The sequence below is a fragment of the Pomacea canaliculata genome, linkage group LG8 (genome assembly GCF_003073045.1).
Source record: "Pomacea canaliculata isolate SZHN2017 linkage group LG8, ASM307304v1, whole genome shotgun sequence".
NCBI lineage: Eukaryota > Metazoa > Mollusca > Gastropoda > Architaenioglossa > Ampullariidae > Pomacea > Pomacea canaliculata.
The window spans coordinates 28,498,782-28,525,745 of NC_037597.1; the positions used below are offsets into that span (position 1 = coordinate 28,498,782).

General features: G+C 40.8%; 2 protein-coding genes across 7 annotated transcripts; one reads left to right on the top strand and one right to left on the bottom strand.

Annotated features, from left to right (window-relative positions):
- The first annotated feature begins 1,236 nt into the window (after positions 1 to 1,236).
- LOC112569935 lies at positions 1,237 to 4,840 on the top strand. 3 transcript variants are annotated; one of them, XR_003100557.1, is made up of 3 exons: positions 1,237 to 1,518; positions 2,580 to 2,734; positions 2,934 to 4,840. XR_003100557.1 is itself a non-coding variant. In XM_025248036.1 (3 exons), the coding sequence occupies exons 1-3, from the start codon at positions 1,299 to 1,301 to the stop codon at positions 2,961 to 2,963; spliced, it is 324 nt and encodes a 107-aa protein (XP_025103821.1). In that variant the 5' UTR covers positions 1,238 to 1,298; the 3' UTR covers positions 2,964 to 4,840. The 3 variants fall into 3 exon arrangements, 2 of the variants coding, with proteins under 2 accessions (XP_025103821.1, XP_025103820.1); XM_025248036.1 differs by having other exon boundaries at positions 1,238 to 1,518; positions 2,580 to 2,653; XM_025248035.1 differs by having other exon boundaries at positions 1,239 to 1,518; positions 2,580 to 3,562.
- A 920-nt stretch (positions 4,841 to 5,760) lies between these two features.
- LOC112569933 (PHD finger protein 7-like) lies at positions 5,761 to 26,691 on the bottom strand. Of its 4 annotated transcripts, XM_025248030.1 has the most exons (10): positions 26,553 to 26,690; positions 25,921 to 26,077; positions 24,136 to 24,230; positions 23,529 to 23,633; positions 22,985 to 23,109; positions 22,498 to 22,684; positions 21,673 to 21,779; positions 19,376 to 19,495; positions 10,337 to 10,458; positions 5,761 to 9,906 (listed from the first exon to the last, which is right to left on the bottom strand). In XM_025248030.1, exons 3-10 carry the CDS (start codon positions 24,175 to 24,177, stop codon positions 7,916 to 7,918), a joined length of 2,799 nt encoding a protein of 932 aa, XP_025103815.1. In that variant the 5' UTR covers positions 24,178 to 24,230; positions 25,921 to 26,077; positions 26,553 to 26,690; the 3' UTR covers positions 5,761 to 7,915. The 4 variants fall into 4 exon arrangements, with proteins under 4 accessions (XP_025103815.1, XP_025103814.1, XP_025103817.1 ...); XM_025248029.1 differs by lacking the exon at positions 25,921 to 26,077 and having other exon boundaries at positions 26,553 to 26,691; XM_025248033.1 differs by lacking the exon at positions 25,921 to 26,077 and having other exon boundaries at positions 9,659 to 9,906; positions 10,333 to 10,458; positions 26,553 to 26,691.
- Between the last annotated feature and the right edge of the window lie 273 nt (positions 26,692 to 26,964).

A 26,964-nucleotide genomic window follows, 5' to 3' on the forward strand; every position in this document is an offset into this window, starting at 1 on the left:
ACTACAGGGGCTACCTCTTGATCGGCGACGACACGCTGGTCAACGTCAAGACCCTGAAGGGTCCTGATAGGCAAGGACTTCTTGCGTTGGGTTGTCAACACCACGCAGTTCAAGTCCAGCAAGGGCGTGGTGGGGGAATGAGGGCGGAAGAGACGCCCTGCTGGCGTGTTGAACGAGCTGGTGTACTGGGCGGTGCACGAGCATGACGTCATCGCGGAGCAGTTTTTGCGCCGCTACTACACCTTCGTCAACTCCAGCACCATCTTCTACCACGTGGCCACAGACTTCGTGTACGTGCCCACCAGGCTGGCCCCATTCTTTCTCTACATGACGTCACTGTTCCGGAAGTATGTAAAATGACGTCAGCGACCTTGACATTCCGCGCTAAGCCAACCTTGGCTTCACTCTCTGCCAGCTATGAAATTTGTTCTGGGGCTATTTCTACAACTTGTAAACAATATCGAGGGCTGCATAAAGCTAATTGCGACAATAAAATAACTCAAGGCCTACAAACTGATGACAGGTAAAGGTAAAGGTAAAGTAAATGAGTGCCCAACACAACACAGATGATGTTAAACTACAAGTAGGTGACATTACTGTAGTGTAGTGGTTACGAACAGCGACTTTAGTTTGATAGGTGATGTGTTCAAAACTCAGGACTGTCATTATTGGTGTTTTTTTTTTGTTTTGGTGTTTTGCTTTGGGATGTTTTCGTTCTCTAGTATGATCTATTTTCTGTCAAGCCTTTCGCGAAAACCTATTGTTTGCCGAGAGAAGTCATGTAATCTAGCTGTATAAAGTCTTATATGTTGGTCTTTAATATGTTAGGAAAGCAGTTTTGAGCAAGGTTTACATATATTCCTTTAAAGCGCAGGGGCTGGGAACCAATTAAATCTATTTCCTTTATTTCTTATGGAAAAAAATTGTTTCGGATAACGAACAGCTTTCCAGAACGGATTAAGTTCGTTAACCGTGGTTCCACTGTATTACACTGTATTATTAACAAGGACGAAATGTATAAAGGCGATATAGGAATTGTGATAAAAAATTATATATGAAGGGTACTGATGATAGATTTTTAATAACTTGAGAGAGTGCCACTTACAGTTTTTTATATGTTAAGCTGAATTTTTAAAAGAAAATTCCGAGACCCAAGGAGAAAAGTTATTTTAGCCTTTTTATTGCATTTAAAATAAATCACGCACGTCGGCATCGACGTGGAGCCACAAGGGCGGTAACTCTTGGCAAAGCTGCGGAGTTGTCGTTCCTGTCGTGCATGTGTTTGTGAGGAGACTACAATGTGCAGCATCAAGATTGTCTTAGAGAATGCACACGGTCAGCAGCAGACATTTACACGATCGTTGGAAGCAGCTGGGGATATTTCAGCTGCAGCATGCTTGAGAGATTTGCGGTCATTGGTGGGGGAAGTGCAGACAGAACTAAACGCAGCCTTAACGCGACAGGTGGATGACCAGCGCAGCGCAGAGAAAGGCAAAGGAAAGCATCCAGCTGCGACAGGTGTGTTTACAAGTTGTTGTAGAAAAGTATTTTGTAATTTTGTTAAAACGAAAACAACTCTTCACGGAATGTTTGAATAACTTATGCAATTGCTGGTGAAAAAATTTAGTGTAAGATTAATCGGGCACATGAAATATCAAACTTACATTCAAATGTATATTCTAGTCAGAATATATTCTTAGTTACTCAATGGGCTTTTTTTGAGGCGGTTCATCGAATGTATTCAAGCAGTTCTTTTATATTGTGACTCATTTTATTTTTCCAGCACATTTTGCGTTGGCAAAGATAAGTTAAAAATTGCCAAGTTTACTTCACCACTTATTAACTGAAATCAGTTAGATGTGTTCAGTCAAAAAGTATCTAGTGATATCTGAACTGTCACATCCAGTTGGTTGTTTGTACTTTTGTCAAACGGGTGCTACAGAATTTGAAAGCCAAAACATGTCATTTTTCACCATTTATTTCTGAAAGTATCTGTTATCTCAGTGTCTATGGAACATCAAAAAAATGATAGATGCCGCTGTAACGTACTCAAACTTCCCAGCAGGACTAAACGTCTCAGTTCAAACTTTCGATGGATTAGTAAACATTTTCTTGGGTTTATTTATCAAAACCAGCCCAAAGCATATTGTGAGTTGCATAATTTTGCTTTTGCCATGTTATAATGTTTCGTCCTTTACTTTTATTTCAAGTAAAATGCCAATCGAAGATTCACATGACCGCTAAGCTTTATTTTTCTTCGCTTCATGACGAGACGTTTGGTTTCGCTGCTGTGCCTTTGAATAGTAAGCTATTTTATACCACGACCGATGATATTTTGAAAATATCAGCAAACTATTCGAAGGCACAGTTTGAACTGAGACGTTTAGTCCTGCTGGGAAGTTTGAGTACGTTACACCGCCACTTTTGCAATGTAACCATTGATAAACTATTTCCATCTGTGGACAGCATCTTCTGATTATTTTACTTTTAAAACGTTGTATTGTATTTTGGGATCCTTGACAGAGCTGCTAAATAACATTCACAAACATATTTTTTTATTCCTATTAATTTTGCTACAGGACAATCAAGTGGCACTGAGGATGAAGAGAGTGATGACAGCGAAGACAGCAAGGAAGAAAAGACCAATGGAAATGTAGAACCACCTAAAAAGATTAAGAAGACTTCTTAAATTTTGTTGAGATTTATTGTGCTTCAGTGTGGGTTTTGGTTGATAGTAAGTTTTTGCATTTGCAGTAATGTGTGCATAAACTTGTAATAACTGTGATTAGTATGTAACTCATTTCATAAACAAGAGTTAGAGAGATCAAGACTTTGCAATGTTAATAATATTGAAACTTTATCTTTAATGGACACAGAAACTCTTTTTATTTGACCCAAAGAACAAGTCTGTTAGCTTGTTTCTTTTTTTATAGGGTGGAGGAAGGGGCATGTTGGGAAAATGACACAGAACATGGGAAGATGCCAATTCAGTGGTACTTCAGTCAGGAAATCACACATTTGGACTGTGTAATAATTCCTTCTAGTATTAAAATAAATAGTTGTGAGTACTACAGTCAGCCATGTAGGATTGTTCAGTAATGAGAAAATGCACTAGATTAATTAAGCAAATAGTTTATCATTAACAGTATGCAACAAATCAGATGATCTATCTGCTTATCAATTTATTTTTAAGGCACTGAGGACTAAGTGACAAAGTCATCTAGATCATGCGGCACTTTGCAAGCACTCCTGCAGCCTGCACAAAGGACACTGCACAATATACACGAAGGCAGCCATCATGTCAACACAAAGCAACAACAAAAAACAAACAAGGCCTTTGGGGATCTTAATTTTGACGCCTGATCTAATGGCAATTAGGCCTCGCAAGCCTCTAGGAAAAGGTGCCCATAAGCCTTTACACAGGCAATGAAAGAACGGCAGTTTGCAATTTTTTTTGTAATCTGTGAAGCACTTTGCTGCACTTATATACACAGAGAATGAACTACCTTAAAAATTTGTGAACACTTGAATATATTTGCTTAACATAAAATTGTAAAAAAAACACCAGACCTTTTTTTTTTTTGAAGTCACCACTACTCAAAATGTCAGCATCTTGATCTGTTAACTGATGGGATCTATTTTCCACTCACACTATTTACTTTCCAGTTATCAGAATTCAGTTGTTCACAGCATAAACTGATTGCATGTTGCTGTTGACTGTCATGTGACTGGTCAACATTCTTCCAATCATACCCCGAACTTGTATTACTGGACTTCTGGCAGACAATTTTTTCCAGTTGACTACTAAAACGAGGCAGGTGTAAACAAAGCTTCTGGTTTATTCACATTTCAGATTAACTACTAAAACAAGGCAGGTTTGTACAAAGCTTCTGGTTTAGTCACATTTATTCTTTAGGCTCGCCGAGACTAACAGCGGAGAACTTCACAAGAGGCTAAGTTTTGGTCTCATCAGACATCAATCCAGCTAAACATGTCCATGATCCTACTAACTTTTGGTCTCTGGGGATCGTCGGACATGAGTCTCTGCCATTTAATCTGCTCTCAACCAGCAAAGACCAATTAAAATTTTATGAAGGAGTATTTTTGTGCATTCATAGCAAAAACCAACCAGTTCCTGCTTCTGTTAAACTGATACTGCAAGTCCAGCTTATTATTCCATTGTCTAATTTTTACGGACATGTTTCTCCAGGAGTTCTGTGCTCATAGTTGAGAATATGAGCAGATTCTGCAAGGGTTTTGTCCATGTTTTTTCCCCCTAAATAATACATAATTAGCCTAAGAATATTAATCTGTTTTTCAATATTGCAATTTTGTTTAGCAAGAGCTTTGACATAGAAGTTTCAAATTGTCACTTCAATTAAAACACCAACATAGGAAGGAGAGAATCTTTAGAATGCCGTACGTTAACAATAACCGCAACTACTAATGGGTCAGAAAGTGAATTTGTGTCACCCAGTTCTTCAGCCTTTGTGACCTTTGACAAGATCCAGCACCTGACTTTTTCCAGACTTGTCCATGGCAGGCGGGGAGTGAGCTGCAAGGGACAAGAAAAGCTGTTTTGAGGTGTTTAAGATATTTAATTTGTGCTTCTGATATTGCACAGGTGTTAGCTTTTATGTTGAATGTGTTTACACACTTCACAGATGCCTGTAGGTCAAGGGAAAGTAATGTCAAATTGTTATTGTACTGGTGGTAACTGATTAACCATTTAATTCAATTAAGGCATGAGTCCATTCATTTATAGTCCATGGTCAATTTAATCCAAGCGACGATTCATCCACAAAATAATTGAATTTTGATTAAATCTCTTTTAATATCATGGGTTGGCCTATGCACAACAATCTGGTCTCTTTCATTGTGTGTGTGGAGGCTTCGTCCCTGAATGCCTTCAAAAACAGGTTACATGATTGGCATGATCATGTAGATATGTATAAATCCTCACAACAGACCCCAGATATGGTCAAGACTGGTAGAAAAGGCAGGCACACCGCGATTGATATCGTGGAGTTTTACAAACTTCTAGGATGTAGTGGAAGATCCTATTTTGAAAAGGCAGCAAGTCTAAGCCTGGATTGATTCATAAGGTTATTGGTTCTCTAGAGACACTACAGTAACAACAGCAGTCAAGAATTAACGTGGCTGGATGCAGTTCAACTTAACACAGTTCAGTAGATACCTTTTCTCGCTTTTTAGAGCTGTTTCCAAGAAAGCCGTCACACAATTTGATAAGAGATCCCTGCCTCTTGTGAAAGTGTAATGACAATGGATGTCTACCCCAACTTCTAGAAAAGGACTAGTACTCTGCCACAAAGTTTACAATGTAGTATACGCTGCATTTCACACAAAGGAAGGTCATCTAAATGTTTAGAGAAAACAGACATTTATATTTTCAGCATGTATTTATTGTACACTCATCTTGCGTTAAAAAGATATACATCTTCAATTCATATTTAAATTACAGAACCTGGAGGTCAGGACAAAGTCCACTCTAAGCCATCCTTTTACAAGCTTTTAAAATACTGCTGAAAGATATGTAAAATATGTTTATAAATATGTATGACTTCTTTATGGCAAAGAGAATAACTACATCATAGGACAGTACATCAATATGAAAAAAAGGGAGCCAAAGAAAGAATTACTCAGCAATTGCAAGAATAATGCAATAATCATCCAGTTTACTGTGTGACTCACGAGCCTCCACCCCTGCTGCTCCCAGAACACAAAACTCAAAGTGTAATGTATAAAAGTAACAGATTTATTTAACATAAAACCTGCAAAATACAATAAAAAGACTCGTCTAGGGAGAGTCCAAGTGCTAAGTGTACACTATTCCAGTGCTGTTACCTCTCTATAAATCGACCATTCACTCTCATGCACATCAGCTAAAGTCTGATGGTGATTTGGTGGATACCAATGCTCCACCTGACAGTCACGGCACTCTGATGACTTTCCCTCGAAAGTGTTGCTCTGCCTGTCTGTTGTCCTTTCTGTCCAATCTGGCAACCCACCTCAGAAATGCGACGACTGCTCTCCCAGGAACACAAGCCTGTCCCGGTTCAGGGACACGCGTCTTCGACAACTGCAATGCCACCACCTTGATGCAAAGTTTTCTGGTCCTTCGGAGTGCGGGCGAGCCCAGCATGCGTTCTCCTTTGATGACGACTTCTGGCGGCCTTGGCGTGGAACGTCTACTTCTCACTGGTAATGCAAGTCCTGGTCACGTAGTCCTTTGCTTTCCATGGCGACAGCAGGCAGTCTTGACAATACTTCGTCACTGACTTGCCCCCTTGATGAAGGTTCTCTAACCCAAGCGTCCTTCCTCCTGAGTCTTGCCCTCTTGGCTAAAGATCCAGTCTCGAGGTAAAACTGAAGTTGGCGTCAGGAATGTTTAAGTTGTTTTGACTGCTGACAAGTTGCTCTGTCCACACTGACATCATGCCGAGAAGGGTCCTGCTGGTTGTCCGTTCCCTATTTTACTTTACACATTCACACAACAAGGGATGCCATTGGTCATTCACCAACCAATCAAGTAGCCAACATCAACAAGAGAAGGACCACCCTACTGATGCCACGCCTGCAGTGGCATGATGGACAGGTGTAAATCCCTACTCTCTATCAACCTGGAGGACAGGCGTAGGAGCCCTTGAAGTGTCACTCTTCCTAGGCACTATTGACGTCTCTGCCAACCGGCTGGTCGTGCTTGGCTGCTGTAACCACTTATGGATGTCTCCTATGTATAGCATCTCTGCGGTCCTACCTCATTTTACACCTCTACACTGGTACATATGCCCCCCTTTCTTACAAAATAGGTCTGGCAAGTAAACAATCCACCCTAGACCCTAATTAGGGCGATTATTACCTCCCCATTAAGGTTACCTCACGGCACAGGGTGAAGATAGAATAAATGCTTAGTCAGCATGACCCAGTTAGCTAGTAACACAATAGTGTAGTAACACAGTCATATTAAATCTCTTTAACAGTTTACATTTTAACAGACACCTTCACAGCCCTCTTCCTACATATACACAGACACCATGCAGGCACACAACAATACACTCAACAGTACTGAGCTTTGTTGGATGTTGAATATATAAACATTCTTTACATTCTTAATACAATTTTTGGTGATTGAAAAAAAGCAGCTGACAAAATCAAAGGTAATAGCATTACTGCACAGTACATTTCAAACTCTACAGACATCGTGTGTGTGTGTGTGTGGGGGAGAGGGGTAAAGAGGAGGGGGAGCTGGAATAAGCGTTTCACAAAACATCTTGTGGGTGGAAGCATTTCCTACATTGCCTCAACAGCAACAGAGCATCCTTTACATGTAGAAAACGAAAGGTCAGAATGTTCTCTTGCTACCATGATTCAAGAAATTCTATCTCACTATCAGATGACTCTACCACCATCACTAAGTTCTTACCACGTTGCATGGCAGGTGGTTTACAATCATCGGTAGTCAAGTCAATAATGGAAGATAAGGCCTGCTTTCTGTAGGCCAGAATGGGTCTCTGTTGACTCACAAATTGTCCAGAAGAGGCATTTGATGATGGACCCCTAACAACCTCCCCAAACCTGCTGGCAGAAAGATCTGTGCTAATCCCATAGGGTTCCACTAGGGCAGAAGTAGATGATGCTGAGGTAGGCATTGGTACAGCTGTGGGTGTCGTGGTAAGAAATGTGGTTGCGGAGACAGAGGTGCTGGTAGCAGTCCTGCGAGGTGGAATACTGGGAATAACACACTTCTTTTTCCACTCATTGTACGGGGAAAATTGTCTTGATGAATCCCTGCTACACAAACTTTGCACTGGCTGTCGAGTTTTTTCTTTAGCAAGCACTGCTTCAGTTGATTGCCTGACAGAGTGAGATATGTCCTCCACATCCGAGTCTGAATCTACAACAACAACATCGGATGATTTTTTGATAACTGATTAATGACTTGTACAGATCCAAGCCATATTTTTCCACGTGACATCGGCAGCAGAGATTTTGTCTCTGCATGAGATGAGACAGGAGTGTAGATGTTTGATGCCATGTACGGCCTGCTTCTGCTGAGACTGCTAGTTACTGTCTGCAGTTCTGACTGGGAAACAGAGGTTAGTGGATTAGAAGGGATAGGAGGACAACCATGGGCAAAGAGAGATACAGGTACCGGCCTGTCAGCAACTGCTGACCAGGCAACTTGGGGCGAATTGTTCTCCCACACATCCTCCATGCTGGTTTCTGAGGACTCAACCATTTCACTTGCCATACTTGAGACAACAGGTGCAGTGGTGAGAGTCATCAGATTATGTGGGGTTTCAAACAAACCAGAAGCCAAAGAGCATGAAGGCTTCGATAAAGTTGATGAAAAACATTGCAACTCAGGGGTCACAAGCTGAGACGAAGAAGCGAAATTTACTGCCTGAGAAGAGAAGGATGTTTGAGAAGAAACAGGAAATGACTCCACTTGATAAGACGTCTGCAGGCTGGATGACAATGGCCAGGAAGAACCTGCAAGAGTTTCATGCTTGTTCAAGCAGGTAGAATTCACAGAATTTTCTGGCTTGGTCATACATGAATAAGCAGTCTGATGAGTACCTAGTACTGATGACACAGCAAATCCACTCGCAGGAGGAGTGCAAAAATCTGGAGAACTAGTTAAGTGCGTATTTTGAGTGGGTTTTAAGTTCCCAGAGGAAAAGTCCACTAAGCCAAAGGAAGAAGTTTGTTCAGAATCTGCTGACTGAAAAGACAGTGAGCTTTCAGATTGTGGCACAGGTAAAAAAAGTGTTTTTATAGGTTGTGCTGAAATATCTTGACTTGGGCTCTTTGACGCTATAAACTGCTGGTAAGATGCGTGACGTTCTGCAATATCTAGAAGGTCAGTTGTGGTATGGCATGCTGCGTCTGTAATGTCATTTGCAGTACTGCTACAAGGGTCATCTGCTGGTGCACTTTTGATGTCAAAAGAAGAAAGTTTGTTCTCCAGGCACCAGTCTACCTCCTTTTGTTTATTATATGGTCTAGGTTTTCTTCCCTGATTAGCCCTTTTTCCCGAGCACAACACTTTCCCTTTGGACAGATCAGACAAGGTGTGGCTGTGGTTGGTAGCACCACTGGATTCAAAATGAACTTGATCTGTGCTGCATAAAGATGGGCTCAACTCTTTATCCGCTCTGTCACATGTGGTACTGGGAACTGAAAGATGTGCAATGTTTTGTTCACAGAGCTCTGGAGAATGCTTTCGTGGACGTCCAACACATCGTTTAACCTGCTGTGCAGGTGTTTTGCCAGCATTTTCAGATCCAAAAGTAAGATGAGGAACAGATGGACTGGCACTGCTGCTCTCACCTCCCACTGGTGGATGCTTTCGAGGACGTCCAACACGCCGTTTGCCCTGTGGCATAGATGTCGTCTGCCTAGGACCTTCATGTGTATCTCCCGAGCCAAAGGTGACACAAGGGAGAGATGGAATCACACTGCAGGTCCCACCTCTACACTCTGGGTTTTCCCCACCCTCAGATTTTCTTACTAGCTGACAGTAATCAGTGTCATCATCATTTGCAGCATCAAAGTTGCTTTTGTCAACATCTTGTTCCTCAGAAAAACAACTCTCTTTTGTCAAATTTAAATTATCATCAAAATCTTCAACATTGACATCCTCATCGCCATAACTGCTTATTTGAACACTTTGGAGCAGCTGATCTTCATCTACTCGATGCAGCACCACATCGACATCTAGCAACTTAAGGCGACTCTCTCTAGGAGAAGTACACCTGTTACCAGAGCTAATTGCCACTCTACCGCCTCTGCCTCTGCCTCTTCCTCTTCTGGCAGGTCGACCTCTCCGTCGTGCAATGTTGTTTGACTGTTGGTGGTTTAGATGTTTTCTTTCCATCAGTTCTGAAGAAAAGGGAGAAAACAAAATTGAAACAATCCTTTTAGTGTCTCACAATGTTAACTCATTTCATATAGATGAAAAGCAAAGCAATGCATCGCTTAAAAAAGGAGTGGTTGCATGAAGTACAATGTATATCAAGATTTACACCTATTAACACACACTGACATTAATCCCTAATAGAACATTTCCTAAATGTACCAATGGTTTCTGCCCTTAGATCATCATTTATTTAAGCTCGGTGCAATGCATTTTTTTAAAAAACGCTATCCGACTGGAGATGAGCATAGGCTGCGGCTGGGCAGCACACCAACTGATTAATTATTCCAATTCAGCAAACCTGTTCTCGCCATACGGTGTCTAAATTAACTGCAATGTAAGAAGTAAATCAAACCAGAAGCATGCACAAATATAATTCCATGATCTATCACCTACTACTGTTGTTGATTTTTGCACAAAAGTTGCAGACATTGTCCTTGCGTATTCTTGTGAAGCCATTGCAGCCCATGTGGCTCCCACTTGAACCACACCAGCTGCACAGAATTAGCTCCCAGCGTCTGAAACAAAGGGAAGACATGGCCCTGTAGGATCCACAAAAACTTGCATCAGTTTGGACCATAGCTACATTATTGGTTTTTGGCTCTGACTAGCAGTAGCTTTGATGGGTTATCGGCATGCTTTTTTTCTACATATTACAGGTAGCAGAAAGCATATTTTTTCTCTACATATTACATTTTAGACTCTTCTCTGCTTGTAAAAGTTTTAAAGGCTTTTTGAAGGTATCTTGTACGCAGATTCTAGAAATTAATATCTTTAATTGTGCTTTACCCACTTATTTTTCCCCAAAAGATAAGTAGAAGTTATGTTGGTCTTTAATGGTATAGTCAAGAGCCTGTGACAGCTTTATGGTTGACGCTGACTGTGGGCTGATGTGGCCACAAATCTTTTAAAATTATGTTTAATTAAATGCCCATATGCACAGACGAGACAGTACCGTAGGAAAATAAATTGATTCTTTTTTGTTTTTACTTTACTAACACTACCTCGGTTTATAAAAATAAAAAAATTCCAGTTGAAATCACGACCCCGTACCGCGCGAGAGACCGTAATATTTTCCCAGGACGGTTAGCAGACAACCTTGTGTATGGACGTGGCCAGGGACAGGAATTCTGTCATTGGTAGCTTTTTAACACAAGCAATTGGTGGTGTCTCAACAAATAAGATATCTATGAAAAACATCTAGCCCAGTGGTTCTTAACCGGGGTTCTATCGAACCCTAGGGGTTCGGTGAATCGGTCTCAGGTCAGCCTCCGCCACGGAGGTCCAAGACACACCCGACATTCGTGATGACACTAAAGAAAAGGTGTCGGGTGAGATGTGCATATTGAAACTTGTGGTCCGGTACCTCAAAAAAGGTTTACAGAACCACTATACTCTACGCCTGTGGACCAAATGAAGGCGGGCTGCCCAACACCGGGTCCCTGGCGAAGTGTTGTTGCAGCCTTATGCTCCTTGAGGAGTAACAAGAAATAAACTAAAAACTAAAGGTCGAACATCTACACGCTAATCAGTGTCACCTCATATATCAACATACACGTGAGATCGACTGGATATTGAAATCTTGGGAGCAAAAAACAACAAAAAAAAACAAAAACAAAGGGAAGTCCAGCAGCCAAAAGTAGGGCTACAACACTTTTAACGTCACACCTTACTTTTGTCAGGATTTGAGTAGTGAATAAAAATATTTACACTTGGCTAATTATTTCCTAAATCTAAGTGTTAGCTAAGAATACAATGCAATCAAGCTGACATCAATAGTCATTTCTACAGTACACTCATGTATCATAGCTGACAGATTGAGTACCGAATGCTCAATATTGTTTCACACTAATACTATATCTTTCGAGAATTAGTCGTCCTGCGATAACTATTTAAATAAATCCATTCATGAGCCTGAAATTTAGAGACTCGACTGGTCACACTATACAACGAGGGTTTCTTCTCCATTTCTCAAATCATATGACCGAATCTGCTCCTCCACTGGTGTCTCTTTGGTACTACTCGATCTAACTCCGTGAACAAAAAGGAATAATGAATAAGGCGCGTAAATTCACGCAGATGCAAGAACAAAGATCAGATTCAAGAATAAGTATTACTGTAGAACGGTTCATACTGACTGAATTTGACAAAATGGTACATTTTGCCACAAGTTACAAAGCTTGACCTACGATACTCTGGCTGCACATTAAGTTCGAATTATTTTGCTCACACCAATTACTTCATTATAGCTTACCTTTAAGGCATATGTGAGATGTACTCGTGACTGAATTATCGCGAGCCTAGCTAGGACTTTTATACCAACGGATATAATTCCGCCACTATTCGCATACTAGGCCTTTTAATTAAGGTAAAGCATCTATCGTAGTGAGGTTGAGACTTACTCATTTACCCTTAGCTAACCAGAATTAATTTCAATCTGGACCTCTAACTCGTGTTTAAAATAATCTGACAATTCATCTTCTAGACTCATGATGTTAAACTTGTCTTCTGAAACAACACCGAGCCTCAATTTACTAGAAGAGCTCAGTCAGTATGCATAATCGCCGAAAATAAAAGCGTTGGATGAAGAATTTAAATAAATTATATGTATCAGCTAATGTATATTTTCTTTACTCCACAACTGAGCGCGTGACTCTACAAAAATCACCACCATCATCGCGCCGTTATCTAAGTGGAAATCCGGTACATCACCTCACTACATGTCTCTCACAAGAGCAAAGCCCTATCAGGATGCTCTATAACGTAAAGAGCACGCATCACAAGCAGATCGACGTCACCTGTCTCTTCCTAAACACATATCACCACACATTCACCCCATACACAACCACAAATCATGGATATTAGACTGTGAGGCAGAAAAAACAACACGATAATGACGGACGACTTCTTCTATTATAAAGCTTCTCCTTTCACAGAATAAAGTTATAATGTCCCTGCTCTACGTGATCCTGAGTCACGACAAGCAAATATATATAACTATTTATCTTTTGATCCCTTCCATTCTCTCCGAGACAGCTTCGGATTGAACCTGTAGTGTAACATTAGTGTACTTCTGGCAAGCACAAAGTGTATATATTTTGTAAATTCCAGGGCCTATATTTCAGATGATCATGCCACTCGGACGTTTTGCGAAAGATAGATCACGAATCCCCAAGATAGGAACTGCACAATTGTCAGCATCATTCCACTATGTTCTGGAAAGGAAACCGCTGTCTCTAAAACCTAGGCCATCACGATGCAACGAACACCCACGCCTCAACATAATTTGATAGGCCTCTCGCGAAAGCCATGCAACTGACAGAATACTTAATAACTTCTATACCCTTAGGCTTCATTCACTAAGCTGCCGAACTGAATTGCTTCATTTAGGCAATCCTCCGTGAAAAATAAGAGCACAGAAACACAAAAGAGACTAAAAAGATCGACCACAAATCCACAGATGCGGCCACTACCGTACGTCATTAATAACCAGAATGCCTGCGAGCTGGAACAATAAATCACTTATTATTTATATAATTTTCCCTCCCACTTTGCTGAATACATCCTCAGTTCAGACCGATGACTTTTCTGGCTCACAAAAATTTCTCCTCTAACGTAGTCTCATAATAATAAATTCATTATTGATGATAGCCTAGATACTTCGTATTAATATATGACCATCTGCAACATATCATATCAGTAATCGAAACAAAATACACTACATACATTCATAACAATTCATGCCGTGTTATCTACTAATTCTCTGATCGTCATGATAAGTTAATGATGTACATTAATAAAGATGATCATTTATTGATTGAAAAGCTATCCGAAGAGGGAAACCATCTCCCACTCCGTCACTCAGCCTATAAATAGAACCCAATATAAGTCTATCATGAATCTCTTTGACGCTATCGAATGGTCCGTGTGACAGATGCACACTGTGTAACTGGTCTTGGTATGCCAGTCTATTTTTCGAATCGTTCGTGGTATGAATGTTTCGAGATATCTTATTGTGGCTACCCGTTGCGTCGATATCCTATCCATGAAATCATTTATGCAGTCGTCATCTACTGTAGCGTATGGAGTAAAACACTTGCACGCGCTAACACTCCATGTGTACCCAGTACCCACAGTTGAACGCCACCTACGGCCTATAAGCAGAGCCAACCTAAACCAAATAGTCCTACCCAGCGTCCCCGAACAACTACTGCTCCACGAACATACTTCCGTAAAGCTAGTCTACGCCTGAACCGAGATCTCTGCGGGGACAGCGCGCCCCCGACAGCACCATGATACTGGTCAGCAGACTCCCCCACTCGTATCACCGGATGACTTTACTAACAGATCAGCGTCTGATCTATATACGAAACCGTAGCCACACGGGGACGTCGGTGCGCTGTACGATTTCGGGCGACTCGATCTATGCTCATATATAGCATCCTATAGGAAGTACCAATAAGTGTTTCAACAGTAGATCCTTCACTGCGACGACGCATCTACTAACAATTGACGCTGGTGTCCGCGCTATACCACCGCCACTACCAGCCTACTAATCTCCTTCGCAGACTGACCAACTTGATTATCGCAGCAGAGAAACACAGCATACTACCTTGGGGCTCTAGCTATCGCCGATTATGATGATCGACTGTAGTGATGTTGCTGAACGGCTCTGAGTAGTACGATGTACCTGCAGCTGAGCTCTAATACGTAATCTGCTCTAGCTGCTGTTGCCATCTCTTGAAGCCAAGCGTCATACATAACACAAGCATTTTTCTGACGTCCGGGCACAGGCGACGAGCCGATCTTAAATAGACAGACTCCTGATTCATCATCGTCGGCGGCGTTCGACGCGCCACAACACTATTAAACGCGCCCATCCACAAGTCTAGCTGCTTGTACACTGAGATACAAAGCTCTAGAGCCACGTATGCACATCAGTCAGCCGATCATCGATGTACTACAGAACCATACCGAGAGCATACATGCTATACTTAGCCTTGCAGTCAGGTGACGAGACTGTCAGGATTGCGATATCGAACCTCCAGCTCTGCACTGTTCACACTGCGACTACGTTGACCGGTCTCTCAGCATTCTCATGACTCCACAAACGTCGCGTGCCACAGCACATTTCTGTCAACCTTATATCGAATCCTGCACCTGCTTTCGCGTGATGGTCATACATTCTCCTCTTCTATATCATCGACTCTGTCAATGTCGGTTGACGATCGCCGAAATCACAACCAGAAGGACCTCACTGTCTATCACAATTCCTAACAAGCCAAACCTCGCTGGGTGCACAAAGAACATGAAAATCACGGTTCGTTATAACTTCTGATCAATAGTCAGCATCGTCGATTATGTTTGTTTTATACTGGTTCTGCTTCAAGATAGGAACTTCATACGTGAATAGGGATCCATTGCGTACGCGTAGATGCCATTAGGGAACTAGCTGCTCGTGAAGAATAGTGTACAAGGACTCAAAGTCGAGTTGCAGTTCATAGTGCAGATGATCGTCCAGGGCTGCTGTGGAGGTCGGTAATTAGGAACTCATGTCCCGTCCTAGCATCATTTGCCGATGGAGCACAGCACTCCACGCAAAACAACCTGCTGCAACTGTGCGTGGCCTACTTGCTGACAGTGATCGTCCCAAGCAATGATCCTCACAATTTCCTCGTTCAATGCCCGCCTTTTGCAGAAGTATGACCACACTTACCCTCCACAAGACATCTAATCCATCACAACACCCAGTCTATCTTGTCTACAAAGCATGTGGTGGGTGTGCCGCGTGCATTGCCAGAGTCCTGCTGTCACACGGATCCTGCTTACAGAGGACGTATCTTATCTACTCACTCGTCCGCCAAATCAACAAGGCTCGGCCCCTCGTTACGGTCCAGAAGAGGCGTCATCTAGACGTACATCCCCTGCTACTAGCCGACACACGCTCTTAGGTGGCGTTCCCAACATGCTTATTTCCAGCCTCTCTGCTGGACTCTGGCGTATCCCCTGGATATTTTGAAACTTATTCGTGACTTGCAGTGCCGGTGTCCAAAAAACCACCACACTTCAGGCCCAGCCTGCAACCCAAGAGATGCAGACCAGTTGACCTCTATTACGTCACTTACTATCATGATAAAACTAGCGACGGAACAAAAAATTGTCCAGATCGTGAGGAAGGTCTTATGCGAAATGTCCCTTGACCCACTGCAGTTTGGGGCCCGTATAGAGCAGCTGGAGAAAGGGTGTCGATCGATGCAAGCTGATTCCTGCTTAAATTACTCTGTCACCAAAACATCTGGGAGAAACCTAGAAAGCTCATGCCAGCTTTCTCTTTGCTGATTCTTTTTCTGGCTATTTACACACCGTTGCACACCCTTCACTTATTAGCAGAGAGTCCTAGCCTCCAGAACTTCATTATTGTCCCAATCAACTAACTCTCTGGATCCTGGGACTTCTTAACAACACACGGCAGCAGAGGTTTTCGTTAATGGTACTCTCTCCGACATTACTGTTACCTGTACAGGTTCCCTCAGGCTGCTGCTTGTCCCCACTATTGTTTTTCTTACTATATATAATAGCTGTAGAACCACTGTTGATAGCGCTTTCTTATAAAATTTTGCTGATGACACTGCCTTGTGTCTCTCTTGGATGAGCATGAACCCGTTCACGAATGGCGCGTCTTCCTGCTTTTGTACGCTGGTTGTGATGAACATTTTTTGACGTTGAATGTCTCAATGACAAGAAATGATCTTTGACTTTAGGACTGAACACGACCTTGTTGGTTTATAGCACTATCCATGGTGATGCCATTGGATTTCACACTTATAACATATTTTAGGTACTATCTTTGATGATAAACTTAAATGGCATGTGAACACTGACATGATCCTCAGGCGGAGCCAGCAACGCTATACCTGCTACGGAGCTTCGGTCTTTCTCTGTCAGCCCGTATGCTCACTCGGTTTATCAGTCCTGTTCATTGAGAGTCTCATTACCACCTTTTCTTTCACATCTTTGTTTCACAACCTCTCCGTAGGAACAGGAGCAGCCTTGTCTCCTTGTAAGATCTGTTCCATAATCATACGGAACCCAAGCAGAGGGATTTAGCCTCTTAAATAAGGCAGCAATCCTTAGGAGGATTCGTATCCTTTCCTGGTCATGTGTTTGGCGACCGATAGGTGAGTTTGTTCACTTCTGTAGGTCTGGTCCGCAGATACGCTGTACTCACATCGGTAAGCGTAGAGAAACCGTGAAGTACCGAAACTCGTTCATTCGCGAGCCATCCACTCTTCAATTCCACTAGCTGTGATGATGTGTCAGCCTGAGGTGACCTTGTGCGGTGCCACTGAAACCTCTGTTGCTGTGTTTCTATATATTGGTGGGTGTGTGTGGCACGTGTGTGTGTATGTCGCTCAGAATCTATTCCCTTTAATCTCTTACATAATCTTCCCTCTAGTGTGCTGGCATGTCATCATACCTATAATTACCCTTGTGGATTAATAAAGTTGTATTGTATTGTATTGTATTGTATTGTATTATTTACTTGATTGCTCTATCAACATTTAAAAACAGTTTCAACAATTCCATAATTCTTTGCACAGCATGGGTAACAATAAAAGGCCATCAAGTTAACACTTTAAGATGCATATGTGTTTCTGTATTTATCAATAGTTAATATTTACATGACAGACACAATGGATCATTATTTAAACATGACACCAATACACAGGGTGAAGCAACTGCTTGAAGAACAATACACATTAGTACCAGTATATTTACCTGTGTTCTTCGAGTGTCGAATTTTTCCAGTCTTTGACCTGTGTTTGACACTTGGTGCCAAAACGCCAACTGTCTTTTCTGTGTCTCTTGGGTTCATTCCAGTCCCAACATACGGTACATCTACTAACGGACATTTTCAGCGACATTTCTATTATCAATAACACTGCATAGTGAATTTTAGAGAGCAATGACAAATAAAAAAATTTTATTTGGCTTTGCATATATCTGTGGCTTAGAATATCTTTGTTAAAAGTAGACATCATTCAAAATTTTATTCTTCTTGAATTTAGATACAACTAAACATAAAACAGAACTGGAAAGTGGCCATGATCTTTCTGAATCCATCTGTGAAGATCATGTAGAAAACAAAGGTGAGGCTTTGAGGTCTGGGTCTGTTTGCACCCTTTCATGCATGCACAGTTTAGCAGTTTATTATAGCTGGCCGGTTGAGGTCCGGAATAAGCATTATTAATGAAATATTTTGCTCTGCACTCAACATTGAACACAATCCTTAATGTTATCTCTAATACACTGCACAAAAAGATCTAATATAATTTGTGAAGATATGCATTAATATGCTTATTACATAAGAAGTATTTTCAACATTGTTTATATTTCAAATTTAGAAACAGAAGCCATCTTTACAATAATTCCATAACATGAGCTTTCGTTGTATAAAAAGTAAATAATGAATTTAAAATAAAATGTAGCAAGTATCCTATTAACACCAGCATATTTTCTTTATACTTAACTGCAGCTTGATGCATTCTTTTCTTACACATTAGATGCTGTATATTTTTATAGTTAACATGTTTGATATAAGTACAATCTAATATTTTTATTGTTATGTACATGGAATCTCTTACAGATTGTAATGTTGTCCATGATAAGACTGAGAATTGCAATTTGTTTACAATATTAGCTAGCAGCAGTAGCATATACTGTGACACTGACCTGTTTATGTTGCAATCATTTGGACACTGAAGATTGCCAGATGCCTCCTTCCCTTTTTAGGTAATTTCGTTATGCGGAAAAAGTGTAGGAACTGCATCCCAGAGAAACTAAGACACAAAACGCAAGTCGCACCGTTCGCGTCCTCGTAAAGCATTATGAAGTATTTACTTTGAGCACAAGATGTCCAAGTCACTAGTTTCCCAGAGCTTTGTAGTTTAGTAGCCGAGTCGACTCATCTTTATGTTAACTCTCTTCTCAATTTTCTGTCTATCGGAAACTTATGAAAACTACTTTTGAGCTCCCTCCACCCTACTTTTTTTTTAGCAATCAGGTGGCAGCTCACTTCTTTATTTCACTTGGTAAACAGTCACGGGCATACGTCATAAGGTCACGTGACGGAGAACAAGACTGTGCTGAAGCAAAGGAAAGAGTCCGGTGTAATTTCTCTTATTAACACACATCACTACATAACCTTCAACTTTTTGCATATGAACAGACACGAAAATAGATGAGAATCAAAATGAGCTTATGCTTTATGAGATTCTAAACAGTGTTATTTTTTGCCTTGATTATACCTTTAAGGATCAGCAACATAGTCTTCATGACCAGAAATGTAGACACCACCAGATTTGAGGGATTAGTCAGTTTCTTCATTATCATATGCAACAGGACAGCAAAAAATGAATAATAATAATAACCGACCCTCCAGCCATTCCGTCATGCTGTCTGCCTTGTGGACACACACATTTGGGGGCATCACAGCAGCTGTACCTCTCTAGAAGTTCTTGGTAAGCATTTGGCTCTCGCTCCCAGGCAGCGTCCCTGACAAAAATAACCTTTGGTCATGAGTAATGGTATAAGACGTTTTGACAGCTATGTCAAAGATACTTTACTACTACATAAACTGATTTGCTATCTTTGTGAAGCATTGACAATGCCATTACTATAATACTACTACTAACAACAACAATAATAATAGTAATAATTTTAAAAAATTTGTAGAGCACAATTACCCTTTTGGAGGAGAGTTCAAGACGCTGCCTAAAAAACTATGAACACCACCACCACAGCAAGTGGTAGCTAATGGACAACACTATAGCAAACACTAGCATAGGAGGAATTCGCTTGATGATGAAAAATATTTCTTAAGGAGGTTGGCTCGAAAGATCTAAGCAGTTTGAAAAAGATAAAAAATAACTCCAAATAGTAGGGCCAGAGGAGAAGCAGTAGCTGCCCGAGTTCTCTCGTCTGAAGCATGAAACACAAGACAACCAAAGATATCAATTTAAGTGTTAAGGCGTCATTAGAGCAGACAGGTATGCTGGGGTAGGCTGTAAAGACAGTGGTAACACAGTGCAGCAATCTTGTAATAAAGTGTGAGCTGAAACTGGCAGTGGCTAAGGATGTCTGTTCACTTAGAGGCAAAACAGTGTCTGTTTTTTTTTTTGCTAAGGGAACACAATACAAGTGGCATGATTCTCAGCCCTTTTGATGTTTGACCAATAGGCTTGCAGACTACATTGACACACGATTCACAAGACAATGATGCATCAATAATAACATCAAGATTTCTGACAGTTTGGGAAAGAGATGATCACTTCTGAGAATGTAAAAATTGCAGGATGGCACAAATTTAGTTTGCAGAGGCTGTTAAAACTGCAAACAGTTATGAAAATTTGCCTTTGAAGAAATTTCTTGCACTAAAAGACAAAGCTAAAATTACTTTGCTTTCTAAGCATATGCTTATCTTAGAAAAAAACTCTTGGAAAGACACAGAAATGAAAAATCTCCAGTAAACTCACACGAGACCCAACTCATACTTAAAAAAATCAGAGCACTGTCCCTTCACCTAACTGGTTCAAGGGTACTAGTTCTCAGTTGTTTTGTTTTCTCATGGATCTACCTCGAGGTTGTCTCCTATTGATTTGTGATGTTTGTTGCAATATTCACCTCTGTTCTCAATTGTTTCTCACTGTTTGTGCTGCATCCGTTCTTCCCATCGACACCTTTATTCACTAATGGCTTCTGTGTTCTGTTCCATCTTGCTTTGGGTTCAACAAATAGCAGGATTATGAGCTTTCTATACCTACACTTAAACTTTTCCGGCATTGTGAACCATGTTGCTTTCCATTTTTTTGATTGAAGGACTACCCACATTGCTACATGTTGTGAAGTTTAGATCTCAGATCTCCGTGCTTCAGCGATGTTGTTTGATGATAAGATATGTGTTTTGTGTGATCCTGCATCTTGCTCTGAGCATATTTCTGGTCTGACGTTGAGTTTGTTTCATCAGGTCACTTCACAGGAAAAGCAGGTGCTAGCAGATCTCTCACTGCTTGCCACTTATGAGACAGCCAAATATCCCTACAGATGGGTGTGAAGGTGATGAGGACTTTGACTTTATCTCACCTGTGTTACCTGTCCTTGTCAACCATCTCACACCTTCCACCAGCTACACGCTGCTCTTGGTGCCTTGATACCATGGCTATAACCATGGCAATGTAAACAAATCTTTTGTTCTTGAAAAAAAAACAAAAGCCTCAAAAGATATCCCCAAAAACCCGATTATCAACCATCTGGCCCAGAGGCTGTTCTTGCTGGAATGGTTGATGGTATTGTGCAAGCAGTACAGCAGCATGTACACTCCTGTCATTTTAAAGGCTTTTCTTAACTGGATAAATATGGACGAAAATTTTATAACATTTAGCAAAGATCTTGTAGAGCTATAATTTTCTTGCATGTTTGTGTATTTATAGAGATGCCACCCTAAAATGGTGTGCTCACTTGCCTATATGTAAAGCGACGAGTCTGGCTGGTGCTGGAAAAAGGCACTATTCAAATGTATTATTTATTACTTTTAAAATAAGCAGTCATATACAATGAGGTTCCACTTACATCAGTATTCACTTGAAGCTAAACCGACATGTACATGCCAGTACTAAGAGAACTGTTTTCACCTGGGTGCAAGAAATGCACAAAACACCAAGGACACCACTTACTGATCAGGGACATAGATGCCAAACTGCAGCATTTCAGCTTGAAACAATTCTTTGTTGTTACAAAGTGGACACTTGAAAAAGTAACGGCCAGCTGATATGGCATATTTCTGCAGAAGACAATGTTTTATGTTAGTGATGCTATTTTGTGACAAAAACTTGTATTATTGTTTCAATATTGTAATAATTACAAAAGTGACATATAAGAACTAAAAAGCATAGTAGAACCTTTTGCATGTTGATATTCTCATAGTCTAAGTTTTTGGCAGATATCTTTGAAAATGTTAACATGTAAAAAAAAAAAGGAAAAGTTATTTAATTCAACAATAATTCAAATTCTTCTATTTAAAAGAAATCAGCTGGAAACATTATTGGTTAAAGACAAACATACATATTTGCATGCAGTCTCTGTGAAGCCAGGCATTTTTACAGCAAGACAAACATACATACCTGCATGCAGTCTCTGTGGAACCAGGCACTTTTACAGCAAGACAAACATATATACCTGATGCAGTCTCGTGGAGCCAGGCATTTTTACAGCAAGACAAACATACATACCTGCATGCAGTCTCTGTGGAACCAGGCACTTTTACAGCAAGACAAACATATATACCTGATGCAGTCTCGTGGAGCCAGGCATTTTTACAGCAAGACAAACATACATACCTGCATGCAGTCTCTGTGGAACCAGGCACTTTTACAGCAAGACAAACATATATACCTGATGCAGTCTCGTGGAGCCAGGCATTTTTACAGCAAGACAAACATATATACCTGATGCAGTCTCTGTGGAACCAGGCACTTTTACAGCAAGACAAACATACATACCTGCATGCAGTCTCTGTGGAACCAGGCACTTTTACAGCAAGGAGAGCGTATGGTGCCATTGGACGCCCTTGCCTCCACAGCCATTATGCAAATAGAGCATGTGGACAAAGCTGTGCCATAAAAGGCAAGACGGTCACTTGCACCTGATCCTGCGCTCTGACGTGGACGGTGTTCTGGACAATAAGACCTGAAATACAAACTCACAAGGTTGTCGTATAGACTAGTCATAGCAAAATGGGTTTTCTTCTGCTTTAACAGAACAGTAAGGGTGTGCAGGACAAGGTGCTAGGCTGCTGATTATCCACTTTGTTCCATTTGTAAAATTGTGGACTTTTTGTTCAGATCCTAGCCAGACCAAAGCAGAAAAAACAAGATAGCTATTACTTCTTCCATACATACATTGGTGGTGTATTTTTCACCAGAAAAAGGATACAAACTTATTTTTCTAAGGACAAAGAGAAGCCATGAAAGCCAAACACTGTACTACCTGAATTCATCAAAAAACTGACACATGGCACCAGCATCTCTGCCACAGGGAAAGTGGAAAGTCTTGCGGCAGTTGGTAACAACACAGCCAATTGTTGCCCCTTTTCTTCTGCAGTACTGGCAGCTCTGCAATATCATAATTATCAGCTTTATATTTCCCACATAAATAAAAAATATATTTGCATGTTAAATTTTAACATAAATTCTGCCTATTTCAATATCCATACCAAAAGGAAACAAAACAGAAAAACTGACTTCAAAATTATTACTTTAAAACCGTTCTTCTGACAAAAGAAAAAGCATTATTTCAGCTGCTGGTTACGTAGCTTCTTGGTTCGAATGCCATATTTAATAATCTAGTCCATCTTTAATGACTCAGAAAAAATAGACTGAAAGCACATTTCATCTTTGAATATTGTGCACACAGGGTGCATTTATAAAGATTTAACTCCTGTATCTATGCATAAACATTTGTAATTGCTACCGAACAATGAATACTTTAATTTGCATAAAATAATTGAGCTACAGCTATTGTCCAAACTCACCAGTCTCATACCCCTTTTCCGCTCCCGTCGTATGTCTGCTGGAAGAAATCCCAGAATGCCATCCTCCTCTCGCTTTCCTCTCTGGCACAGTCCACTTGAGAAAAGCTGTGAAATAGCAAACAGTTCAGGCACATACTCATCTCATTTACAGTCTTGCAATAAGAAATTATTTAAGATCTGCAAAAGCTATATGCAGATCACACACACAAAAATTGTTGACTGTGAGGAGATCTTTGATGACTCGCAGGTAAAAATGTCCACTTTTAGTTTAAGACATTTTAAAATAAAACATAAAGCATAGTGTTCATACATTGTTTTAGCCTATTTTTTACTGATGGTTCTAGCGATTATAATTTACCTCTTCCACATATTTATTTTTTTCAAATTAATGACAGTAAATGACAAAAGTTTTTTCTCTGCAAAATCTGAGATAATCATTCCTTGTTGTCTATTCATCCATTTCTTTTGCAAATCTCTACTGGACAGATAATGCAGCATACATACGAAAAACATGGCAACTGGAATAAGGATTTAACCAAATCTACAACTGACACATGTGCCTTTTTATTAAGGTATATTATTATTATATATAATTATAATTCTGTACCATGCAAAAGTAATGCAATGTGAGGCCAGACTTGTGGAGCATTTTGCCTAGAGTCTCTTCATTCTGTTCACATGACTGACAAAAGAGGCAAACGGCTGAAAATAAACAATCACCAAATGATTAGACCACACAGTGTGACTGGATCAGTGATTGCAATGACTACAAAGTGTAAATGACACTTGCTCAAAACTGTCATACAGGCTGATTTTGTTTCTTAAGAATGTATTGTTCAACAATGCATACCCAAGCAATGTACAAAGGATACAAAGAAAATCACAGTGTTCCCAATACATAAAATATGATAGGATCTCAGGCTCCAGGTGAAATTCTTGGGGGCTTAGGCATCCCCTTCCAGCCACAACCACCCTCTACCCCGTAAAAAATATTGGAGGTTTTATTGATCAGCAGACCTACCACCAAGAAGTACACAGCAAAGAAATTTTGGATATATTATTGACATCTATCCTTGATATATACATACAAATGTTTGTCACTGAAATTTGATGATAAATAATGATAAAATATCTCCTTTCCTATCCAAGTGTCTGTAGTTTGTTACAAAATATCTTAAGGTACTTTGAGACCTCCTACCTAAACTGTTATATTTTTAGACTTCCCAGGCAAATTTTCTTTACAAAAATTGGAATTTTTGTGTATAATTTATGCATGTTTCTAATTCTATGTGATGGGAAACATCACCTCTGCATGTTTATGAACTAAAGCATCCCCTATCCATTTTCCATTTGGTCATTTCATTAGACGTACTATAGAGTGATGTCCCTTTATCTAACTGGCTAGAGGGGACAGCTGTTCATCATATTTCATCTTGCCCATTAATCTGCGTTAAGTTTTGTGTGTGTTGGCAGTCCGTAGATCCGTGACATCCTTGCCTATGTTTCTTGATTGGTTTCTGTGTCTTCACCACTTATCTTATTTTTCTGAAGCATTTTCTTTCAACTGTAACGTCTGCACCATCTTGCCCTATTTTAGATCTGTGCATCAGTTGTGTTCATTTTAGATTCTGATCTCTGCAATCGTCTAACAAGCTGTGATGTTGTCCTGTTACTTCCTTCTCCACCCTGACGTAAAGGACAAGTGCTACGAGGAGATCCACAAAGTTATCGGAACTGAGCGAATGACCACCATGCAGGATAGACCCCGGTTAGTTTACGAAGAGGCTGTCATAATGGAGGTTCTTCGCTACATCAACATTGTGCCACGAAGTTTGCCTCATGCCCCTGCATATGACATGGAGTTTTGAGGATAAACGATCCCAAAGGCAATTTAGTCATCCCCAACCTGGATTCTGTGATGAGAGCTCCGGAGATCTGGGGTGACCCCATTGTATTCTGACCTGAAAGTTTCATTGGAAAGGACAGCAAACTCTGGCGACCCGAAGAGTTCATTCCCTTCTCTATGGGTCGGTGGTCTGTTTGCATGAGACACTTGCCAGAATGGAATTATTTCTATATCTGTCCACAATGGTACAACACTTCTGATTCCTGCCTCCGGAAACTGGAGAGCTTCCACCTTTGCAAAGCTTGACGTTTAGTAGTTTAGTCTATTTTTGTTTGTTACTCCTCGAGGAGCATAGGGCCTTACGTAAGCTCTTCTATGGAGGAATCTTCCAGACCAGGCCCCAGTTGTGGTACTGTTGCGGTTTCTGTAACAGCTTTTTTTTCTTTTTTTGTTTAAATACGTGAGAGGGTTGTTAGCCCAAAGCAAAACCCCCCAATCTGGAGGGCCATGGTGCAACATTTTAGTCTGGTCTCTCCCCTGACAAACCTGTTCAGCTTGGTTAGACCTGCCAGGAGCACAAGGTTCTGTGGATCGATGAGGCATGCAAGCCACTACACCACAAGGTAAGTTGCACCAATTGGTGGTGGGCTAGGCCTGATGAGGTTTTCCTATTTTCCTGAGCATTTCAAGGTTTCAGCTGTGCCTAGGATGTATCAAAACACATCTACAGTGATTCTACGACTGTTTTTGAGACCAGCATCTGTTCTTATTATGTTTGTGTGCTTTTCTTTTAAGCATGCGCTTTGATCCCGCCTTTAATGGTGGGAAAAAAGCACCGTACAAATTCAACATACATTTAGTATATACTAGTAAATGCACCTTGTATTATTAGACTGCAGGAAGCTAGATAAAAGTACGCACTGAGAATCTCTGGTAGACAGAGATGAGATGTGCAGCTTATGTCTATACATGTAATTAATGTTTACAACCACAGAAAAAACAGGTTCTTACTTTTCTGAAGGGCCAGTGGCACATTTATCAATATGAAATGTGTGTTTGTTGATGTTGAAAATACCTGACTGCATGCAATAATTCAGTAACGTACTCGATGGTATATCTGTGATTGTGCCCAAGTCTACTGGTCTACTGTTAACGTTACCTGTTGGTTTAATTCTTACCGTCTGCAGATGCTTTCAACAGTTGCGTCCTCTTCCTCCTACTCATTGTTTATCTCCGATCAGCAACAATGCCTGCCTCAGGGTGCAATGCTCAGACAAAAATAGCACGGTTAGACCTTTGGCAAGGTCTCCAGGTGCGAGGAAGACGAAAGCACAGTCCTATCCCAGACATAATCAGTCCCGCCGTGAGGTAACACCTCCATTCAGCTCCCCACCGTCCAAGGCCGGCAAATCCGATGCGTGTGTGAAAAGTGTTGGCACAAACATTAATAAGCTGCCAACTATATTAAAATAATTTTAGCAAAAGTAAAAACAATGTAAATAGAAGGAACTGCATGTAAAAGCCCCCAAAATCAGCCTGCTCTTATCATGCTTTTTCCCTCGCCATGCCGAGCTGTTTGAATTTCTTCCC

Bases quoted from the DNA above. Each gene is read 5' to 3' on its own strand.
- LOC112569933 (XM_025248029.1), bottom strand. From the start codon at position 26,598: ATGAGTAGGAGGAAGAGGACGCAACTGTTGAAAGCATCTGCAGACG. The intron at 22,685-22,984 runs GTAGTACAGTGT...TTTGTATTTCAG, and splicing joins CAGTTTTTTGATGAATTCAG to GTCTTATTGTCCAGAACACC. The intron at 10,459-19,375 runs GTCGGTTATTAT...CCTTTGTTTCAG, and splicing joins CATGACGGAATGGCTGGAGG to ACGCTGGGAGCTAATTCTGT.
- LOC112569935 (XM_025248035.1), top strand. From the start codon at position 1,299: ATGTGCAGCATCAAGATTGTCTTAGAGAATGCACACGGTCAGCAGCAG. The intron at 1,519-2,579 runs GTGTGTTTACAA...ATTTTGCTACAG, and splicing joins AAAGCATCCAGCTGCGACAG to GACAATCAAGTGGCACTGAG.